Below are 17,395 nucleotides of genomic sequence, written 5' to 3'. Positions count from 1 at the left end.
AACTTAAGAGTCAGAGTGGCCAGAACCTATCCCAGCAGGACCGTGTGTAAGGAGACAAACCCCCCGAAAGGTGCACTAGTCCGGTGTAGGGCTTTATTCTTGTTAATGCTGCCTAAATCAACATATATTTGCATTGTCATAAGTCCTGCATTAATAGGATGTTTAGTAAATTTTTGATTTATGAATTTATGATTTTTTTTTTTTTTTATGTGGTTGGTTGCAATGAAAGGCTATGGATCTGGTTCTTAAGTAGGGGAGAGGCATCATCAGACTTGGGGAGCCACTTTCCACTTCCACTTTTTTCAGTTCTTACCGATATGTAATAATTCAGTCTAGATTTACAAATCTACTGGATCTACCGAATACTCAATTTCTCCAGGATAAAGTTAAATGAATGAAAATGTGGATGCAGAGGAAACAAATGCAACAATAAGCTATGGATGGTTAATGCATATCCCCAGAAGGCAATTTTATTATTTTTGATGTTTAAATGACAAGATACTGACAATTCTCACTGTTTCAGATGGCCTCACTAATTCTTGCTGTTGAACTTTCACATGCCCAAACATACAGAATGCTTTAGCAATACAATCATATTTGGAAACAACAGTGATCAGGACATGCAATGTTTAGTATTATTTGGGTATTGGATTGAATTCTGAAATCCATCTTATTGGCAGTTTTGACTCACCAGGACACAGGCTAGAACCTGTACTTTTGTCAGGAAATGGAAGGACGTCACCTTTTTTGGCAAATTCTGGAAGGTTTACAATAGGCTCTGGCAAATCAATGGGATCAGATGTCTGGGGAAGAATGAGCACAGAGCCTATAGATGGTCTGTGACATGCATGGTCATGAGAATGATTGTGATGGCCATGCTCATGGCTGTGTTCATGACTTTCACCAGATCCATGAGAATGTGTATGGTTATGTTTATCATGCCCATGCTGGTGATCATGTTTATGTTGGTGTTTATCTTTTTTGTCATGTCCATGTCCATGTCCATGACCATGATCATGCTTATCCTTGTGTCCTCTTTCATGACTTTGTCCGTGATTATGCTTATCATGATGACCATGACCATGCCCTCCTTGCTGTTCTTTTCCTTTTCCTTTTCCTTCCTTAGGTCCATGAGGGGATTGGTCATGCCCAGGTCCATGAGGTGACTGGTCATGTCCAGGTCCATGATGGTGGTGGTCGTGATCATGATGGTCATGCCCAGGTCCATGATGATGGTGGTCATGTCCATGACCATGCATGTGACAGATATTAGGCAATTCCTACAAATGAAATATTAAAGTTAGTATGAACACATGCTTGCACATATAAACATACATACTACAACAACAACAACATTTATTTATATAGCACATTTTCATACAAACAGTAGCTCAAAGTGCTTTACATATTAAAGAATAGAAAAATGAAAGACATAATTATAAAAAAATAAATCAACATTAACATCGAGTAAGAGTAAGGTTCAATGGCCAGGGGGGACAGAAAAACAAAAAAACTCCAGACGGCTGGAGAAAAAATAAAATCTGTAGGGATTCCAGACCATGATACCGCCCAGTCCCCTCTGTACACATACGGTATGTATCTATATTGTGTATATCATGTCATGCACTCACATGGTGTTAGAGTTAATGAATATACCATAAGAGACTGCCGCTGTTTTTATCCTCACTATTTATCTGCTACTTACAGAGTGGGGAAGACTGAAGCCACTAAGTCTTGTTATGAATTAATTAAGACATGATAATACCGCGCCAAAGAGGCAGCCCAGAGTGACTGACGCTTACAGAGGGAGCAGGCTAAGGAAGTGATATCTGGCCTCTGTGAAGTTAAAGCAATGTCAGCAGTGAGTTTATAGAGCATCGAGACAAAGTCAAGAAGAGGAGCACTGGAGAAAGTGACAGCAAAAGTGAATTATTCTGTTTGTCTACTGTCCACAAAGTGCGTAGCCCTCTTTGAGCACAGTGTGTTTTGAGATATGCAAAGTGAAATGTCAAGAACGTTTTTCATCAATAACATACCATACACAGTACAGCAAAACAGATTTCTTTACCTTTTGTTTCTAAAGGATACAGTCTAAATAAATCCCTTGTACAGTTTGGGACATTGGATGTTACTTAAGGAATGGGAATAAAGCACCTTATTGTATGGGAAAGGTGCATAACCCCTTGCTTGGGATAGCAAGTGAATGAGGACTACTTGCAGAGTGTTATATGAAGAGCAAGGTTGGTGCAGGGTTCCTGCCTTTAGAGTCATATTATTGGCACCCATGAATGGTGTACTGGCAACTAATCCAAGCAGGTTTGGCCTATTAAATATGCTGGTAAATGTCTGTGTGCCTTGTGACCACCTTCCAGGCTGTGAGGGAGCATTGGCACTAGCATCATCTTCTCTTTTCCCCATAGCTTTGAAAAGCCACCCAAGGTGGACACCTACCTCCACCCACAATACCCAATAGGGCACCACCTCTTCCAGTACAGACACCATAAAACCAGGTTGCTCCTGGAAGGTGGCATCAGATCTTGATCCGACAACTGAGGAGGACAGAGTTCAGACAACTCTTACGATTGCTTAAGACTATCTGAGGGTACTTTAGTTTAGTTTAGTTTAGTTTATGTGCCCAAGTGGCAATAATTTTTTTTCTGCTTATAAAAAGCGGTGACTTGGGTGGTATCTCAGCATTTCTTCAGCATACTCTAGTCTTCCGTCCCCAGTCATAGAGTGTAGTATACCCAGGAATCAGCACAGTATTCCACAAAAAATTAAGGAGACTAGTGTTATATTTATCTCTGGGAAAGCATGTCAAAAACAGTGAAATTTTTTTAAAAGGAAAAATGTTATTATGTGTAACACAAGCATTTAAATATGAAAACATCAACATAAGTACAGAAGTGTCTAGTGTCCACATCTGTACTGATGCAGAATTAGAACACATCCTATGTGTCAGCAATGCACAGCCCGATGTTGCAATTGGGACAACAGGAGTATTTTTCTTGTAATATTTTTACTGTTACTTGAGTATGAGAAGGTAAAATGACAGTGCCTGATCTGTAAGATCCACGCACCCCCCCTTGTGTTATCGTAGGCTACTACAGGAGCCTTAGCCTTGCATTTCTGAGCAGGTACTCCACCTGAAGCTAAAACATGTCAGGCCATTACTTGGATGGGAGACCAACTAGGAAAAGGTTGGATTATGCTAGAAGAGGTGTTGGTGAGGCCATCAGGAGTGCTTTCCCTGTGGTCTGTATGTGGATCCCAATGCAGTGACAGGGACACTGTGCTGTAAAAATGGCGCCGTTCTTCAGATGAGACATAAAACCGAGTTCTTGACTCTGTGGTCACTAAAGATCCTTGGGCATCCTTTGTAAAGACTAGGATGTATCCTGATGCCCTGGCGAAATTGTCCTCCATGGCCTCGTCGTTCTGACACCCTGATCATCTACTGCTCTACTATACTATACACTTTGAGTAGTAGCGCTATATAAATGTAAAGAATTATTATTATTATGATTATTATTATTATTATTACCACAGAACAAGGCCTAGTGACTTCCACATTTCCCCTGAATTCCCCTGATTGTTGACAGTTGCTGCAATTGTGAACAGTACTTACCGGGCTAATACCTTTATTGTCTTTCTACTTGATCACAATAATTTTATTTTTTTACCAGGCACCTTCTTGCATCATGTTGAGGCTTCAGGTGACCAAATTCACCAGGCATGTCATGCCAGTTTGGTTGTACAGTGCCTTATGTATCAGTTTCAGTGTTCGTGTCAACATCTAATGGCCATATGTTCTAAAACTGGATTTAAAGCTCATCATTTACACTCCATTATGTTTTGGTTGAAGGCTCCACACCACTCATGAATATTAATGAGCAACATTAGAGTGGCAACACACATAGAAATAATATACATAATTTCTTTGTAGCATGAAGTTATTTTATGCACTAGACGGCAGCATAATACCGTTACTGAGAGTTGACCATTATGTGTCACCCTAAGTCTGACTCAGGCTTAACTGTGATTACATAGAATTTTGAGCCTGAGTAACACTTTGGGTTAATGCCAGTGAGATTAGTATAGCATATAACACCACATTTCCCGTGTTAGGAGGCAGAGATTAACAATAGAGTTCAAGTTCAAAACAACTTCCCCTATTGCTATCAAGGGTATTTTATAGCTTGGTCTGCATAGGACAAAGAAACAAATTTTGATTATGTTGTTTCTTTTTTTTAATTATATCTCCTTCCCTATATTATTCCTTATTCTACATCCATCAAGTGCCTCTGTGCTCATGTGGTTGATTGAGGAGCTGTTGTATTCTTATTTGAATCATATTTGAGAATTAGCATATTACCTCTGTTGCATAGATTTCACAATCCACTGAAAGAGTCGGCCCCGCAGCAATTATCCTTTCTGAACCTTTACAGAATCCAAATCGCTAGAAAATAAATAAATCAATCAATAAACAAATAAATACATAAATTTTATAAAATAATTATATAGGAAAAACTGAATTATTGCAGAAAGGCAGTGTGATACACTCATCAAAATACAAACAGATCATAATATTAACCTAATAAAGCTCTGCATGAACCTATTGAAAGGGAAAAATAAGCTGAAAAAAAGACACTATTTAGTATTATTATTAATACAATTAATAGTAGCATAAATAAGAAGAGCAGTAAATACACAATAAGCATGCCACATTTTCTGTCTTGGACATATGAAGCGCAGAGATAAGATAACTAAAGCTAACATTATGCTTTCTTGAGGCATCAGTGTGTCAATAGGTTTTCCTTCAATCTGTGTGTTTAATGAAAATCTGATTCCATTTTGAAACTGTTTTTTTTTTTTCATTTGTCAATTTCTATTCATCTTTGAAATTTAGAATTCACATCTCTTAATTTTTGTAAACACTCGTAGTTGTTTTTAAGTATTAAGGAAACAAATTCCATGTTCCAAAAATAGTTCAGTAATTCATTCTGGATAAGATCCCAGCTGATTGCAGGTCACCAGATTTAATAATATAACATTTTCAATCCTGCTTAATGCAACCTAACCTGTCAGCACTTGGCACAGGGCAGGAAATGGCATTGGACCAGGAGCCAACACCATTGCAGTTCCCACGTACAATATTTAGTGTAAAAGTTTGTTAATGCAGAATAAATCTTGTGACTACTCAACACCCGGTGTATATTAAATTTATAATGTATTTCTCAGTGGCTTAAAAACAAAATGAGGAGAGAATAACTCCTACTGTCATTCAGCAAGATGCATTGTTATTTATAGCTATAACGTCTATTCATCCAGTTTAAAAAGCAGTTTTGGTAGAAACATATTGCTTCAAAATAATGAAAAATGTAATTTCAATACTCAAAATGGTTACTACACACACTGCATTGAGGGGACAGGTAAAGTCAATTAGAAAAGGAGTTCAGTAAATGACAGGGATGAACCTTAAGAGTTATGAGTGGCAGTATGACTGCTGCTCTAAAGCCAATGTCTCTCTATTATTAAAAAAAAAATATTGGAAGGCTTGGAAGGAGACGATACGTGATTTTCTCAGAGACACTTTAATGTCCCGCGAGACAAGGCAGTGAGACAAAAGAACAGTTGCTGTACAGGCTTTTAAATGATCGATGCACAGTTCAACAAGCAGAACACACAGCTCAGCAGTAGCAGCAGCAAGCCAGCAGCTGATCAGACTGCATCTCCAAAACATGCATTCAGCCACGCCCTTCACAACGTGAGTGGCAGAGACACAAAGTGGCTGGTGTGCCCTGGGGTAGGGGGGAGGGGGTGGGCGAGGAGGGGGCAAAGCTCCCTAGTTAGCTTAAAGAAAAAAGATTGACTTACTTTGACAGGATTTTCAATTTTGCATATAAAATCTGCAGTCAGGTTTTCTTTAGTGCATCCCGTTTCATAGATTGTGTACTTAACATAAAAAGTAACGCCAACAAGCTGTTGAATTAGAAAGACAGCTATGTTATAAATTTGTATGATTTGACATTTCAGTAGAATTTAAGAGGCAGAATTTTTAAGTATTACAACCATGATTTCTGTTAGCAATCAGATGGATGAATAATATCCAACAACAATATACTTTCTATAAAATTCACATTTAAGCTGAATTCCACAACATAAAAATTTTAATTTTTTTGGTTTACTTATAGTGACATTTATGAAGCAAAGCCTTATTATGTAACAGTTTTATCTTTGACAAAAACTCCATGTTTTTGCTACTGCTCTGCACATGTCTCTTTATTAGAACATCCATCCATCTTTTGATTCTATGTGTTTTAGGACAAAGTCATCTGGGGTTGGCGCTGAACATGGAAGACTTGCGTTTGATGCAAAAAGCAACTCTGGTTCTCACACTTGTCCACCACAGGGCTCATTCGTGTTTGTGCCCACACTGGGTACATTTGGAGTAGCTAATCAATTTTACTGTTGTGCCTTTGGGAGGTGGGAACAGAACTTGGGTCCCTGGAGCTGTGAGGGTGAAATACTAACCAACATGCTCCCTTTTAATGTAGCATAGTATTTCAAAATCATAATATAAATGCTCATTACTTTTAGTCCAATATCCTTTTATTAGATATTATGCTGTTTATCTTATTAATGTGTGCTATTTGTTTGTTTATGATTATCAAGTAACATCACGGCATGGTGGCGCAGTGGTAGCACTACTGCCTAACAGTTAGGAGACTTGCACTTGCAGGTGTGCTTACAAATCAAAATCCAGTAATCGAGCTAACTTTACATCAATTGTCATCACTGTACACTAAAACTAGTGGTTTACTGGAGTAACAATGGAGTAAGGCGGCACGGTGATGCAGTGGTAGTGCTGCTGCCTTGCACTAAAGAGACCTGGGTTTGCTTCCCGGAGTGGAGTTTGCATGTTCTCCCCGTGTCTGTGTGGGTTTCCTCCGGAGCTCCAGTTTCCTCCCACAGTCCAAAGACATGCAAGTTAGGTGCAATAGCCATGCTAAATTCTGTGTGTGTGTGCCCTGTGGTGGGCTAGTGCCCTGCCCGTGGTTTTTCCTGCCTTGCACCCTGTGTTGGCTGGGATTGGCTCCAGCAGACCCCTGTGTTAGGATATAACGGGTTGGATAATGGATGGAAGCTAATATATCCATTATCACAAAAGCATTTGATAAACATTTCATTAGTTTAAGAAATATATCTTGTTATTTTACTTAATGCTATTAGACTCATTTAATTCAGTGTTGTAAAGGGCCAGTGCTTGGTTTGGCATAATCAAGTGCTGAGCCAATTCATGGAGGCACCCACTTACGCAACACCAATGGGGAAAAGCCAATTAGTCATAACTGCTTGTCTTTGGGATGTGGGAAGAAGATGTGAACAACCAGGCACAATCCCACACAGACACAGGGAGAACATGCATAGAAGGAAACTATTGTTCAGACCCCTGTGATCATCGACTGAAATAACATCAAAACTCTGATGCAGTAAATATCCTGCAATTCTAAGGAGAGTGAGGGTCCAACTGGTGTCCCTACCAGGATGGATCCTGGCCCCTTGCCTAGCCAGTAGGCCTTGGGAAAGGAAGGTGAGAGGAGGAATGGTGATATTCTCCTACAGTGCCAGGACATGGACACAGAAAGACACTGCAGCAGCAGCTACACTGGGTTGATGTCCCAGAAACCACTGAAGGACACTGATTGTGCTTGGGTCCCTAGAAAGTCAGGACAATGAATAACTTCCTGCTGTGAGCACCGTGTCCCCTGTATACTGGGTGGCAGCATCCCATTTAGTAAGCCCAAGTATGGATGCCCACAGGGCAGCATGGGAGTTGTGGTCAAATGGAGATATTGGCACCTTGCGTGGCCCAGAAGTGTATCCTGGAGGCAACAGATTAAGCACTAGAAGTACTCTAGGGTCCGGAGTTAAAAGAAAAATCTCCACTTGGCTCAGGGAGTTGGAGTCAGCAGCAGGGAAGGGCAACACTTGTCTGGGAGGAGTGAGGAGTAAATAGTAGACAGAGAACAAATGGAAACAATGGAAAGGTATTTTGTTAAATTAACATTGATTGTGGATGTGGGACTTGCCTGTGCAATTGTGCCTGGGGTTTGGGGCTCAGTGGTGCCGCCTAGAGGCCCGAGGAGATAATATTGTACTATGTGGACATACTACATGATAATTATTTGAGTTCTATTGTTTATATGGTCGTCACAAATCAGAATCCATCCATCCATCCATTTTCCAACCCGTTGAATCAGAACACAGGGTCATGGGGGTCAGCTGGAGCCAATCCCAGCCAACACAGGGCGCAAAGCAGGAACCAATCCCGGGCAGGGCGCCAACCCACCGCAGGACACACACACCCACACCCACACACCAAGCACACACTAGGGACAATTTAGAATCGCCAGTCCACCTAACCTGCATTCTACAAATTATTTAGCAAACTTTTCTTTCTCATTTATTGATATTCAGATAACAAATGCCATTTGTTATCTAGCAAATCAAGTATATAGTATAAACACAGCAGTTGTCAATGTGAATCCAAATGAGGCATCTGAAATCATGTAAGTAACTTTTAGCAGATAATTTTGTGCTAATGATAAATAATACAAAACAATGCAGGTCAATAAGAATAAAACCTAAACTAGCACTACTGAATCACCAGAATCACCTAATTTGTTTTTGTTTCACTTATACTGTAACGTGGGACACAGCGACCAGAACATTTCATATTACCTGAGTGCTGCCGCCTAAAATTTCTTTCACTTCAAATACTTTGGCCTGGTTGCTTTCTTTGTTATACTTATGAAGTGTTTGTTTTGCGTAACCCAGCAGTGTGTCACCTTCTTTAGTGACTCGCAGGGGGCAGTCTGGACAGATCGACAGGATAGTTTTCCTTGAAGCTGCAGAAACATCAAAACAACAAGTGAATCTACCAATGAATGATAATTGGGAAATACCACAAAGGGCAAACAAATGTCATTTGAAACTGTACTGTACTGAACATATTTTTAAGTTCAAGCTTTATGCTTTTAATAGTTTTAACTAATGTTAACTAATTTTAACAGTTTATTAATAGAGTTCCTTCCTGGCTCATGCCCTGCCAAGGGTCCCTGCCCTTCCAGGATTTGTACTTAGAGCCTTCACAGACTATGAATGCTAACAGCCTAACAGTTGTATACATAGGCCTGTTATTAAAAAAAAAGACATCACAAAAAAGATAAAGAAACACAAGGACAGTGATGGAAAAGTAACTTACGTGCTATGAGAGTGCAGTTATAGCTGTACAAGAGGATTTCACGGGATACTCTGTTAATGTGTATCACTGCGTGGCAGTCTCCAAAAAGCTGTAAGATAAGAACAAAGCAATTAATGTCCTGTTTTTTAAATAGTACTTGATGTACTGCTAATTTTAATATCTTTTTGAGAGAGAGCTGTCCTTGAACGATTCTGTATAAAATCAAAATGAATTGATACTCATTTTTAAAAACATAGTAAAATACAGTATGTGTTTCTTTGCAACTTATATCTGAAATTCTTTGTAGCCTGGAAAATGAGGGTCTCTCTAGACAGTGACGATGCAAGAACCCACCAGTTCCATGAAGTGCACTGTTAATCATGCTAACCTATTTGTCTTTAACTGTCTTTGGGTAGAGAAAAGAAACCAGAAAATCTGACTGGTAAAAAATCCACATTAAAGGCAGAGTAAAAGCATACTTTGGTTCCTTTTCATTGAGGGTTGCTTTACTGTTGACATGTCCTGAAACAATTTGACTAACTCTTTCCCTTGGTCATTTGCTTAGCTCTGCACTTCACTGGCTGTCCCTAATGCGACAGGGCATCAAGGCATGTCACTGTATGGGTCCTCTGTATTTCAGGTTAGAGCTCGGAGTCGTGTAAGATGCATCTGTCCTCCCCTCTGGATCTCTCTGCTTGGGTCAGGCCTCTGGCTCTGTATCTTCAGGATGAGGCCTTGGTTCACTCTTGGCCCTTGGCTCTGGTCTCTAGGATAGATTCCTGGATGCAAGTCCCTGGCTCTGGTTCAGGATAAGGCCTTCCTTTAAGTTCTGGGCAGAGTTCTGAGTCTAGGGACCTGTTCCAGCAATTGGAAGGTTGCCGGTTCAAAGCCTGTAAATGCCAGAAGTGATTCCACTCTGTTGGGCCCTTGAGAAAAGCCCTTAATCTGCAATTGTTCGGTCCTGGGTATGACATTAACGTGCATCCAGCCCTGCACATACTGTAGGTCCTCTAACTTGTAGGGAAAACTCAGGGGTTGGTGGCAGGATTGGCACTCTAGCCACTGTAAGAAGCCTCACACTGATCCATTCCACCTGAACAAGTGTGGGACTGAGGCACGACTTCACTCAGGTCCCTATCTGGGATCCTGAGGTGGTTTGTCATGTGGTGGATGCGGAAATGAACTGTATCAGTGCATGCTCCTGTCCCCTGTAAAAGCATACCTTGCTCCAAGTGCTGTGATGTAACACGGGTGTACCTTCATGCCTCTAGAAATTGTGGGTTTCTAGAATACTTCTTGGTGCATAAAAAATAGTAATTATTTTACATCATGCATTTAAAAGATTTTAAACCTACAATTTATAACTATACCTTCTCTAACCAAATAAATGCATGTTATTATTGTATGTATGAAAGATTAATTTTCCCTTTCTCCACATGTAAGTCAGTATGTGTGAAGTGTGGCCATCAGATAATGTAGTATACCAACGTCTATAATAATTGTCAAAAAATGCAATTTGTTGCATAAATGTTATTGTCAGCGAAAATATTCCCCTGTTTGTAACCCGCAAGTGCCTGTACATTTAACCCGGGTTTCAGTGAAATTCTGGAAAATGTAGTGTACAACTGGCCATGGTTAAAAACAGAACCTGGCAAATAAACTCAGACGTTATTTAACGTTTGTCGTTGTGACTTGGTGATAGTCATACAATATGCTAAACGAATGAGGAATTGCATACATCGTAATATAAAAGGAATATCTTGTTTTGATTGGTCAGTGTTATGGAATCCCTGTAGTTTCTTTCGTCATAATGTTTCTTGTTGTCTGGCAGTTTGCTGCTGCTCTTCAGAAAGGTTGTGTGAGTAATTCGTTTTTTGTTCACCGTCTAGGTGCAAGACTTGCTGCCACTGATCTTTAGATAATGTCGCTTTGTGGTTTGTCATACGTTGTCTTTGTTGTTCTAAGGCAGGGGTGGCGAACTCCAGGCCTGGAGAGCCGCAGTGGCTGCAGGTTTTCATTCTTACCATCTTCTTAATTAGTGACCAGTGTTTGCTGCTGATTACTTTTTTTAATTAACTTGACTCAGGCCCCATAGTTGTGTCTTTTTCTTTAATTAGCAGCTAAACAATAATGAGACACAAAACAAGCCACCACATGACCAGCTCCCCTGTGCCCATTACACAATATCTGAAATTAAAGAGAGGTGATGGTCTTGGTAAGGTTGATCTCTCAGGTCAGCAAAACATTTTGACGGTGCTCTTAGAAAGAACAGAAAATCAACAGCTTTCAAAATGTGTGCTGTGGCAGAATGAGAGCAGCAACAAGCCATGGAATTAAAAAACGGGTTTAATTAACTGCAAGAATTGGCTTCTCATTAAGAAAGTGATTGGAGTGAAATTGGTTGGAGTTTGAAGCCCCAGTTTAGCTGGTAATCTGTTAGCTCGTTTCACGTCTCATTTCTGCTTGGCTGTCATTTAATGAAGAAAGGAATCAATTCAGAGGACTGAACTCTTCTAACAGGGCTATTAAAGTGATGGGGAACACGTTAATTAGCAGTGAAAATTGGTCACTGATTAGGAAAAGGGTTAGAATGAAAACCTGTAGTCACTGTGGCACTCCAGGCCTGGAGTATGCCAACCCTGTTCTAAGGCATCTTGCCGTTGCTGGTTGGTCTGCCGTGATGTAGATGTTTCTGCTTCTGTGTCTTGGTGTGAGTATGTAGGCTGTCAAGACTGTTTCTGTTGGTCGCAAGTAGGCTGTATGTGCCTTTTATTATTTTACTAGCAAAATACCCACGCTTCGCAGCGGAGAAGTAGTGTGTTAAAGAAGTAATGAAGAAGAAAAGGAAACATTTTAATAATAACATAACATGATTGACAATGTAATTGTTTTGTCATTGTCATGAGTGTTGCTGGCATATATATATATATATATATATCTACATATATAGACACACACATATGCATACATATATATATATATATATATCTATCTATCTATCTATCTATCTATCTATCTATCTATCTATCTATCTATCTATATATCTATCTATATGTATATATCTATCTATATAATCTATATATCTATATCAATCTATCTGTATATCGATCAATGTAATCGGTGTACCAGGAAATCATGCATTGACAGAAGTTCCCCTGTGCTTGGAATTCAAAGTGTGATTAAATGCGTGATTTTTTAACGCATTATGGAGCATATGCATCAAAGCTTCTCAGCTGTGCTTGTGCTAAGAAAAGGAAACATTTTAAAACTAACGTAACACGATTGTCAATGTAACCTTTTGTAAGTAGTGCCTGGAGGATTCAGAGTGTGGAGAAACCGTAGAGACAGTGTGTGTATTAACTTGTGGATTTTTCTGTGAGTATATGGTGGCAGCGTCACAAAGTCGCTTCCGTAACACTGCGTGCGTTAGCTGCGGAGCTCAGCTCAGAGCAAAATGAGGTGAATGGGAGGGGAGATGATGACGTGACTCCCCCACCTGCCTTAACTGTCAATCCCCCCACAAACACAGTCTCTCAGAATTTGCATTAGCACAACCCTTCACCTGCAATTTTAACTTAGTTACAAAGTGATCAAAACTCTCGTTTATATCCTGCGTCCTCTCATTAAACTTGTATCCCGCATTACCCGTGGGCATGACAAACGCCAGTGGCAGCCTGTCAATGAACTTAATTTAAAGTTTAGGTTTACACCTTGCTTTGTTTCCGAAGTAGCTGCCCTCATGAATATGGTTGTATGTGTCACTCGCTCGCTTCTTATTGTTTCACTGCCTTCTCAATTATATAATGCATGTTTTCTTCAGCGCTTTTTGGAGCTCTTCCTGGTTTTCTACGTACTGCGTTGACAGTCAGTTCACGTGATTACGTGGGAGGCATGATGGTGTCAAACGAAACTCCGCCCCCCACGCCCATCGAGCTCAACTCCATTACAGTATATGGAGAAAAATAGCTTCCAGTTATGACCATTACGTGTAGAATTTCGAAATGAAACCTGCCAAACTTTTGTAAGTAAGCTGTAAGGAATGAGCCTGCCAAATTTCAGCCTTCTACCTACACGGGAACTTGGAGAATTAGTGATGAGTGAGTGAGTGAGTCTGTGAGTTTGATCCCGCAAGAGGAAGCAAAAGTGCATACACATGACGAGCCCCACGTAGGCCAAAACATGTGTTGTGTACTCTTTGCATTATTTGGCAGGTACTATATATTTATGTGTTATCAGTTAACTCACTTTAATTAGTCCATCAATTCACACCCGCTTATTTCAGCTTAGAATTGAGTGAGGCCTACTGGGATTGAGGAAAGAAGGTGCTAATCCATCACTTGGCACATTCATTCAAACTCACTAGCAATCGGTCAGTTTAGAGTTAACAATCAGCCTAAACTTTGTGCATTTAAGACGTGGAAGGAAAGTAAAGTTCTAGAGTACATGGTGACAACTGATGTACTTGGGCTTCATTTATGATAAGATCTGAACATAGAACTCTATTGTTGTAAATAACTTACTATTTTAAAGTATTTATTACAATTCTTATAATAGTGAACCATTGATCTTTTTTTGCATACCTTCAAGTATGTCTAAGGACCACCCCATCCATCCAATAATACTTACCATATACTGTACACTACATATTATTACTTAAATATGCTTATCAAAAAATAAAATATATATATATTTAAATATAGGACTTACTGTTTCATGAATTGGCTTGATTTTGCATTGTTTTTCATCTTTTCTACTAACCATAGGACAGTCGGTGTCCACAACATAAATATCAAGGTAGAATGTGTTGCCCATTCCCTAAATAATTAACAAAAACACAAGATATTCAGTATATACTCAAAGTAAAGTGCTAAACAGTGTATTGAAACCAAAATACAAAGAAGGGATGATTAAAAGGAGAGTATAAAGTACCCAAAAAGCTACAGACAACACTGAAAACCTGCAGCCCAACTGCCTGTCCACATTAAAACACATTCTTGGTTTCCCAGTTCATTGACTCTTCTTCTTCTGCGCCAGTATGCATTTGGGCTTCAAACCTCAGTGCCACAAGACAACTGTGCCTTCTTTGACACAAACAGGTTCACCAACCCTTAAAAGGCCAGACCTGCATGGCAGCTTCTCAGCTGCCCCCTCTGTACTGTAGGGTTTGCAACCTTTGCTGCTACATTCCAGCCTGGAGAAGTTTTCCTAGCCTCCTACCTATCTCACAAAGTCTGGTTCCCTTGTTGTGTTCACTGCCAGAGGACCCTTTGTGGAAAGTGGCTATGCTTGTCCAAATTGGTATGCAGAGGTGCTAAATGTGCCATTTTGCTCTCTGTCATTATTTCTGTCTCTCTTGCTTTGTTAGGTACTGCCACTGTCCTGTATCACCCAGGTGACACTTTGTTAGGTAACCTTTTTATTCTTAAGTTGAAGAAACAGACACTCCAAAACAATACTCCCATTTCCTCAGGCCCAGAGATTTTTGAATTGCACTTACTTTGTTCTGTATGTGAGCATCATTAATGCGATACACGACTAAGATGTTGCCTTCATCCTGCCTCTTGTTAATTTCCCGCACAGCTAGATCTGCTGCAATGACGACTTGTGAGTCATTACATGAGGCCGCTTGCAGTGGGGCAATATCAGGTGCCACAGGAAGGGACCAGGCAGCGCCCAGTAATGTCCCAACAACAGTCAGCACTAGAAGCTTCATTTAGCTGGAAGAAAAAACAAGCATTTTATTTGTAGTATTTTTCTCTTCAGTTCTGTCATTTTCCTCAAACCCTCGATCAGTTGCGAATGATCAGACTTCCTCATCCTGTATTCTTTTACTCTTTGTGGCTTGTACTCACCAAACTTTTTTGAATGCTTTACTGCTGGTCTACCCCAAGCGCTTTCTTATGCCAGCACGTTATGTACTCTTTTTACTATCTGACTAAATTCTAACTGCCTGCCTCGTTCTTCTTTGATGAAAATAGAACAGTTCCATCCATCCATTTTCTTAACCTTATATTTATATTACTTGGTTGTGAAAAGCTAGAGTTTATTCTAGTAACAACAAGTGCAAGTTAGTAACCAACCCTGGATGGGATAACAGATTTCAAAGGCATGCCCTTATCTTACCATTCAAGCTAACAGCACCGAATAGTGGAAAGGGGGCACAAAGGAGCGAAGTTAGGCACATGCAAATTGTACACTTCATGCCTAGGCCTTCCTTTTTGACTCTTCCCTGGCAGTCTCTTCAGCTGGTAATCTGCTACTGACTCTGCCACCATTCCACCCCATCTTAGAACTGCTGTTAAGTAATTAAGGAGACAGCACAAAACCACAGGACTTACCCCAAGTGAAGTCGCTTCTGTCTGGACTGCACCCCTTTTCTGACCTGAGCTGTTCTTTTTATATGCTTTCTTTGATAAAAAAGAGAGTGTGAGGACATGTTTGTTTGCTCGATTGTCCTTGATTTAGTGAGTAAATATTAACAGGAGAGCAATGTCCAGTAGATGTTGCACTTAAATAAACAACAGTAATGACCCCTGACCTTAATGCCCCAGTTTTAAACATTATTGGAGTCATTTTTTGGGACTTTTATAGCTGTTTTCTCAGATACATGTAGACAGATGTGGCACAGAAAAGAAATGAAAAGAAATTAAATAAGAATAGCATATGGGCCCTGCGTTGGAGGCTAATATGAGAGGCACTTTTTAATTTGATAATTTGAAGGGACCCTGAAGATAATACAGGAGGGAACAGCATGATGGGTTGGCACTTTCTAAAATATTAAAGACCTTTAGTTTTAAGATCATTAAAAAAAAAAAATCAATATTAACACAATCGCTAGAGCCAATTGTGCCCTGTGAGTTTGAGCTAGAAGAGTATTCAGTAGTACTAGGGTGTTGTTGTTGTACCGTGTTAGCCATTATGAATGTAGTGAGAAGTCAAGCAAAATGACACCTTTTATTGGCTAACTAAAAAGATTACAATATGCAAGCTTCTGAAGCAACTTAGGCCCCTTCTTCAGGCAAGACCATTGTTATCTAAACATTGTCCTATATACAATCATGCCCTTATTATTCATACCGGTCCCTAAACATATACAACAATCCACAATAGACACTATAATAACAAACAATCTACATAGTACCTCTAAGCAAATACAGTAACTTTAAACCTCCAAGTCATGCCCTGTCCACTATTCTAACATCAGGGCCTACAACCACTTGCCTGAAGAAGGGGCCTGAGTTGCCTCAAAAGCTTGCATATTGTAATCTTTTTAGTTAGCCAATAAAAGGTGTCATTTTGCTTGACTTTTTACTAAAAGTTTTCTAAGAGTTTTCAGAAAATGGATGGACAGATGACATATAATATAATATCTCTCACTTCAAAAGTGTTCATATTCAATACAGTGTAATAAACAACTTTTGTAGTCTGTCTAAAATGTGAAAAATGCAGCTACCATTCAGGGTGTGTCAGTAGTTAGTGCTGCCGTCTGACATGCTCATGAGTATTGGGTTGAGATTTCATTCCAGTCACTGGATGTGTTGAGTTAGCATGTTCTCCTTATGTCCCAATTAGCTTGGATATCCTCTTTCTCTTCCTTTAGATATGTGTGCAGGATTAACTGTTAATTCCAAATTGTGTGGTGATATGCATATCTGTACCCTGTGATGAACTGGCACCCCTATCAGAGGTTGGTTCATGCCTGGCACTTGTTTTCTTTAAGCAGAAACCTCACCTGATAAGCTCAGCTCACGAGGACCAAGTAGTGGCCTTTTTGCTCTTCCTAAGACAATTGTTTCATCTGTATGTGGGAGCCCTCAGCATTTTTGGATTTCTTCTAGATATAAGTAAGTTGTATTTCTATATCTCCAATTAGTCAATAAATTCTTATTAAAAAGCATCCTAGGGTCCTGCATTGGGCTAATGAGAGTGCTGCACAGTAATCAACAGAATCAAGTCAGTTACAAATAACATACTTCAATCTTCTTCTTTCGGCTGCTCCCGTTAGGGGTTTCCAGAGCGGATTATCTTCTTCCATATCTTTCTGTCCTCTGCATCTTGTTCTGTTACACTCATCACCTGCATGTCCTCTCTCACCACATCCATAAACCTTCGCTTAGACCTTCCTCTTTTCCTCTTCCCTGACAGCTC

At 39.8% G+C, this 17,395-nt stretch overlaps 1 protein-coding gene across 1 annotated transcript; it reads right to left on the bottom strand.

The window, feature by feature from the left end:
* Window positions 1-439: 439 nt before the first annotated feature.
* On the bottom strand, window positions 440-15,713 carry LOC120532307 (fetuin-B-like). The gene is made up of 8 exons (XM_039758206.1): window positions 15,586-15,713; window positions 14,745-14,964; window positions 13,955-14,062; window positions 9,269-9,356; window positions 8,746-8,912; window positions 5,878-5,982; window positions 4,376-4,459; window positions 440-1,280 (listed from the first exon to the last, which is right to left on the bottom strand). Exons 2-8 carry the CDS (start codon window positions 14,958-14,960, stop codon window positions 636-638), a joined length of 1,413 nt encoding a protein of 470 aa, XP_039614140.1. The 5' UTR covers window positions 14,961-14,964; window positions 15,586-15,713; the 3' UTR covers window positions 440-635.
* Between the last annotated feature and the right edge of the window lie 1,682 nt (window positions 15,714-17,395).

Source organism: Polypterus senegalus, chromosome 1 (genome assembly GCF_016835505.1).
Source record: "Polypterus senegalus isolate Bchr_013 chromosome 1, ASM1683550v1, whole genome shotgun sequence".
NCBI classification, from domain to species: Eukaryota; Metazoa; Chordata; class Cladistia; order Polypteriformes; family Polypteridae; genus Polypterus; species Polypterus senegalus.
The sequence above is the reverse complement of the archived record's forward strand: the minus strand, read 5'-3'. Positions and strand labels throughout refer to the sequence as shown.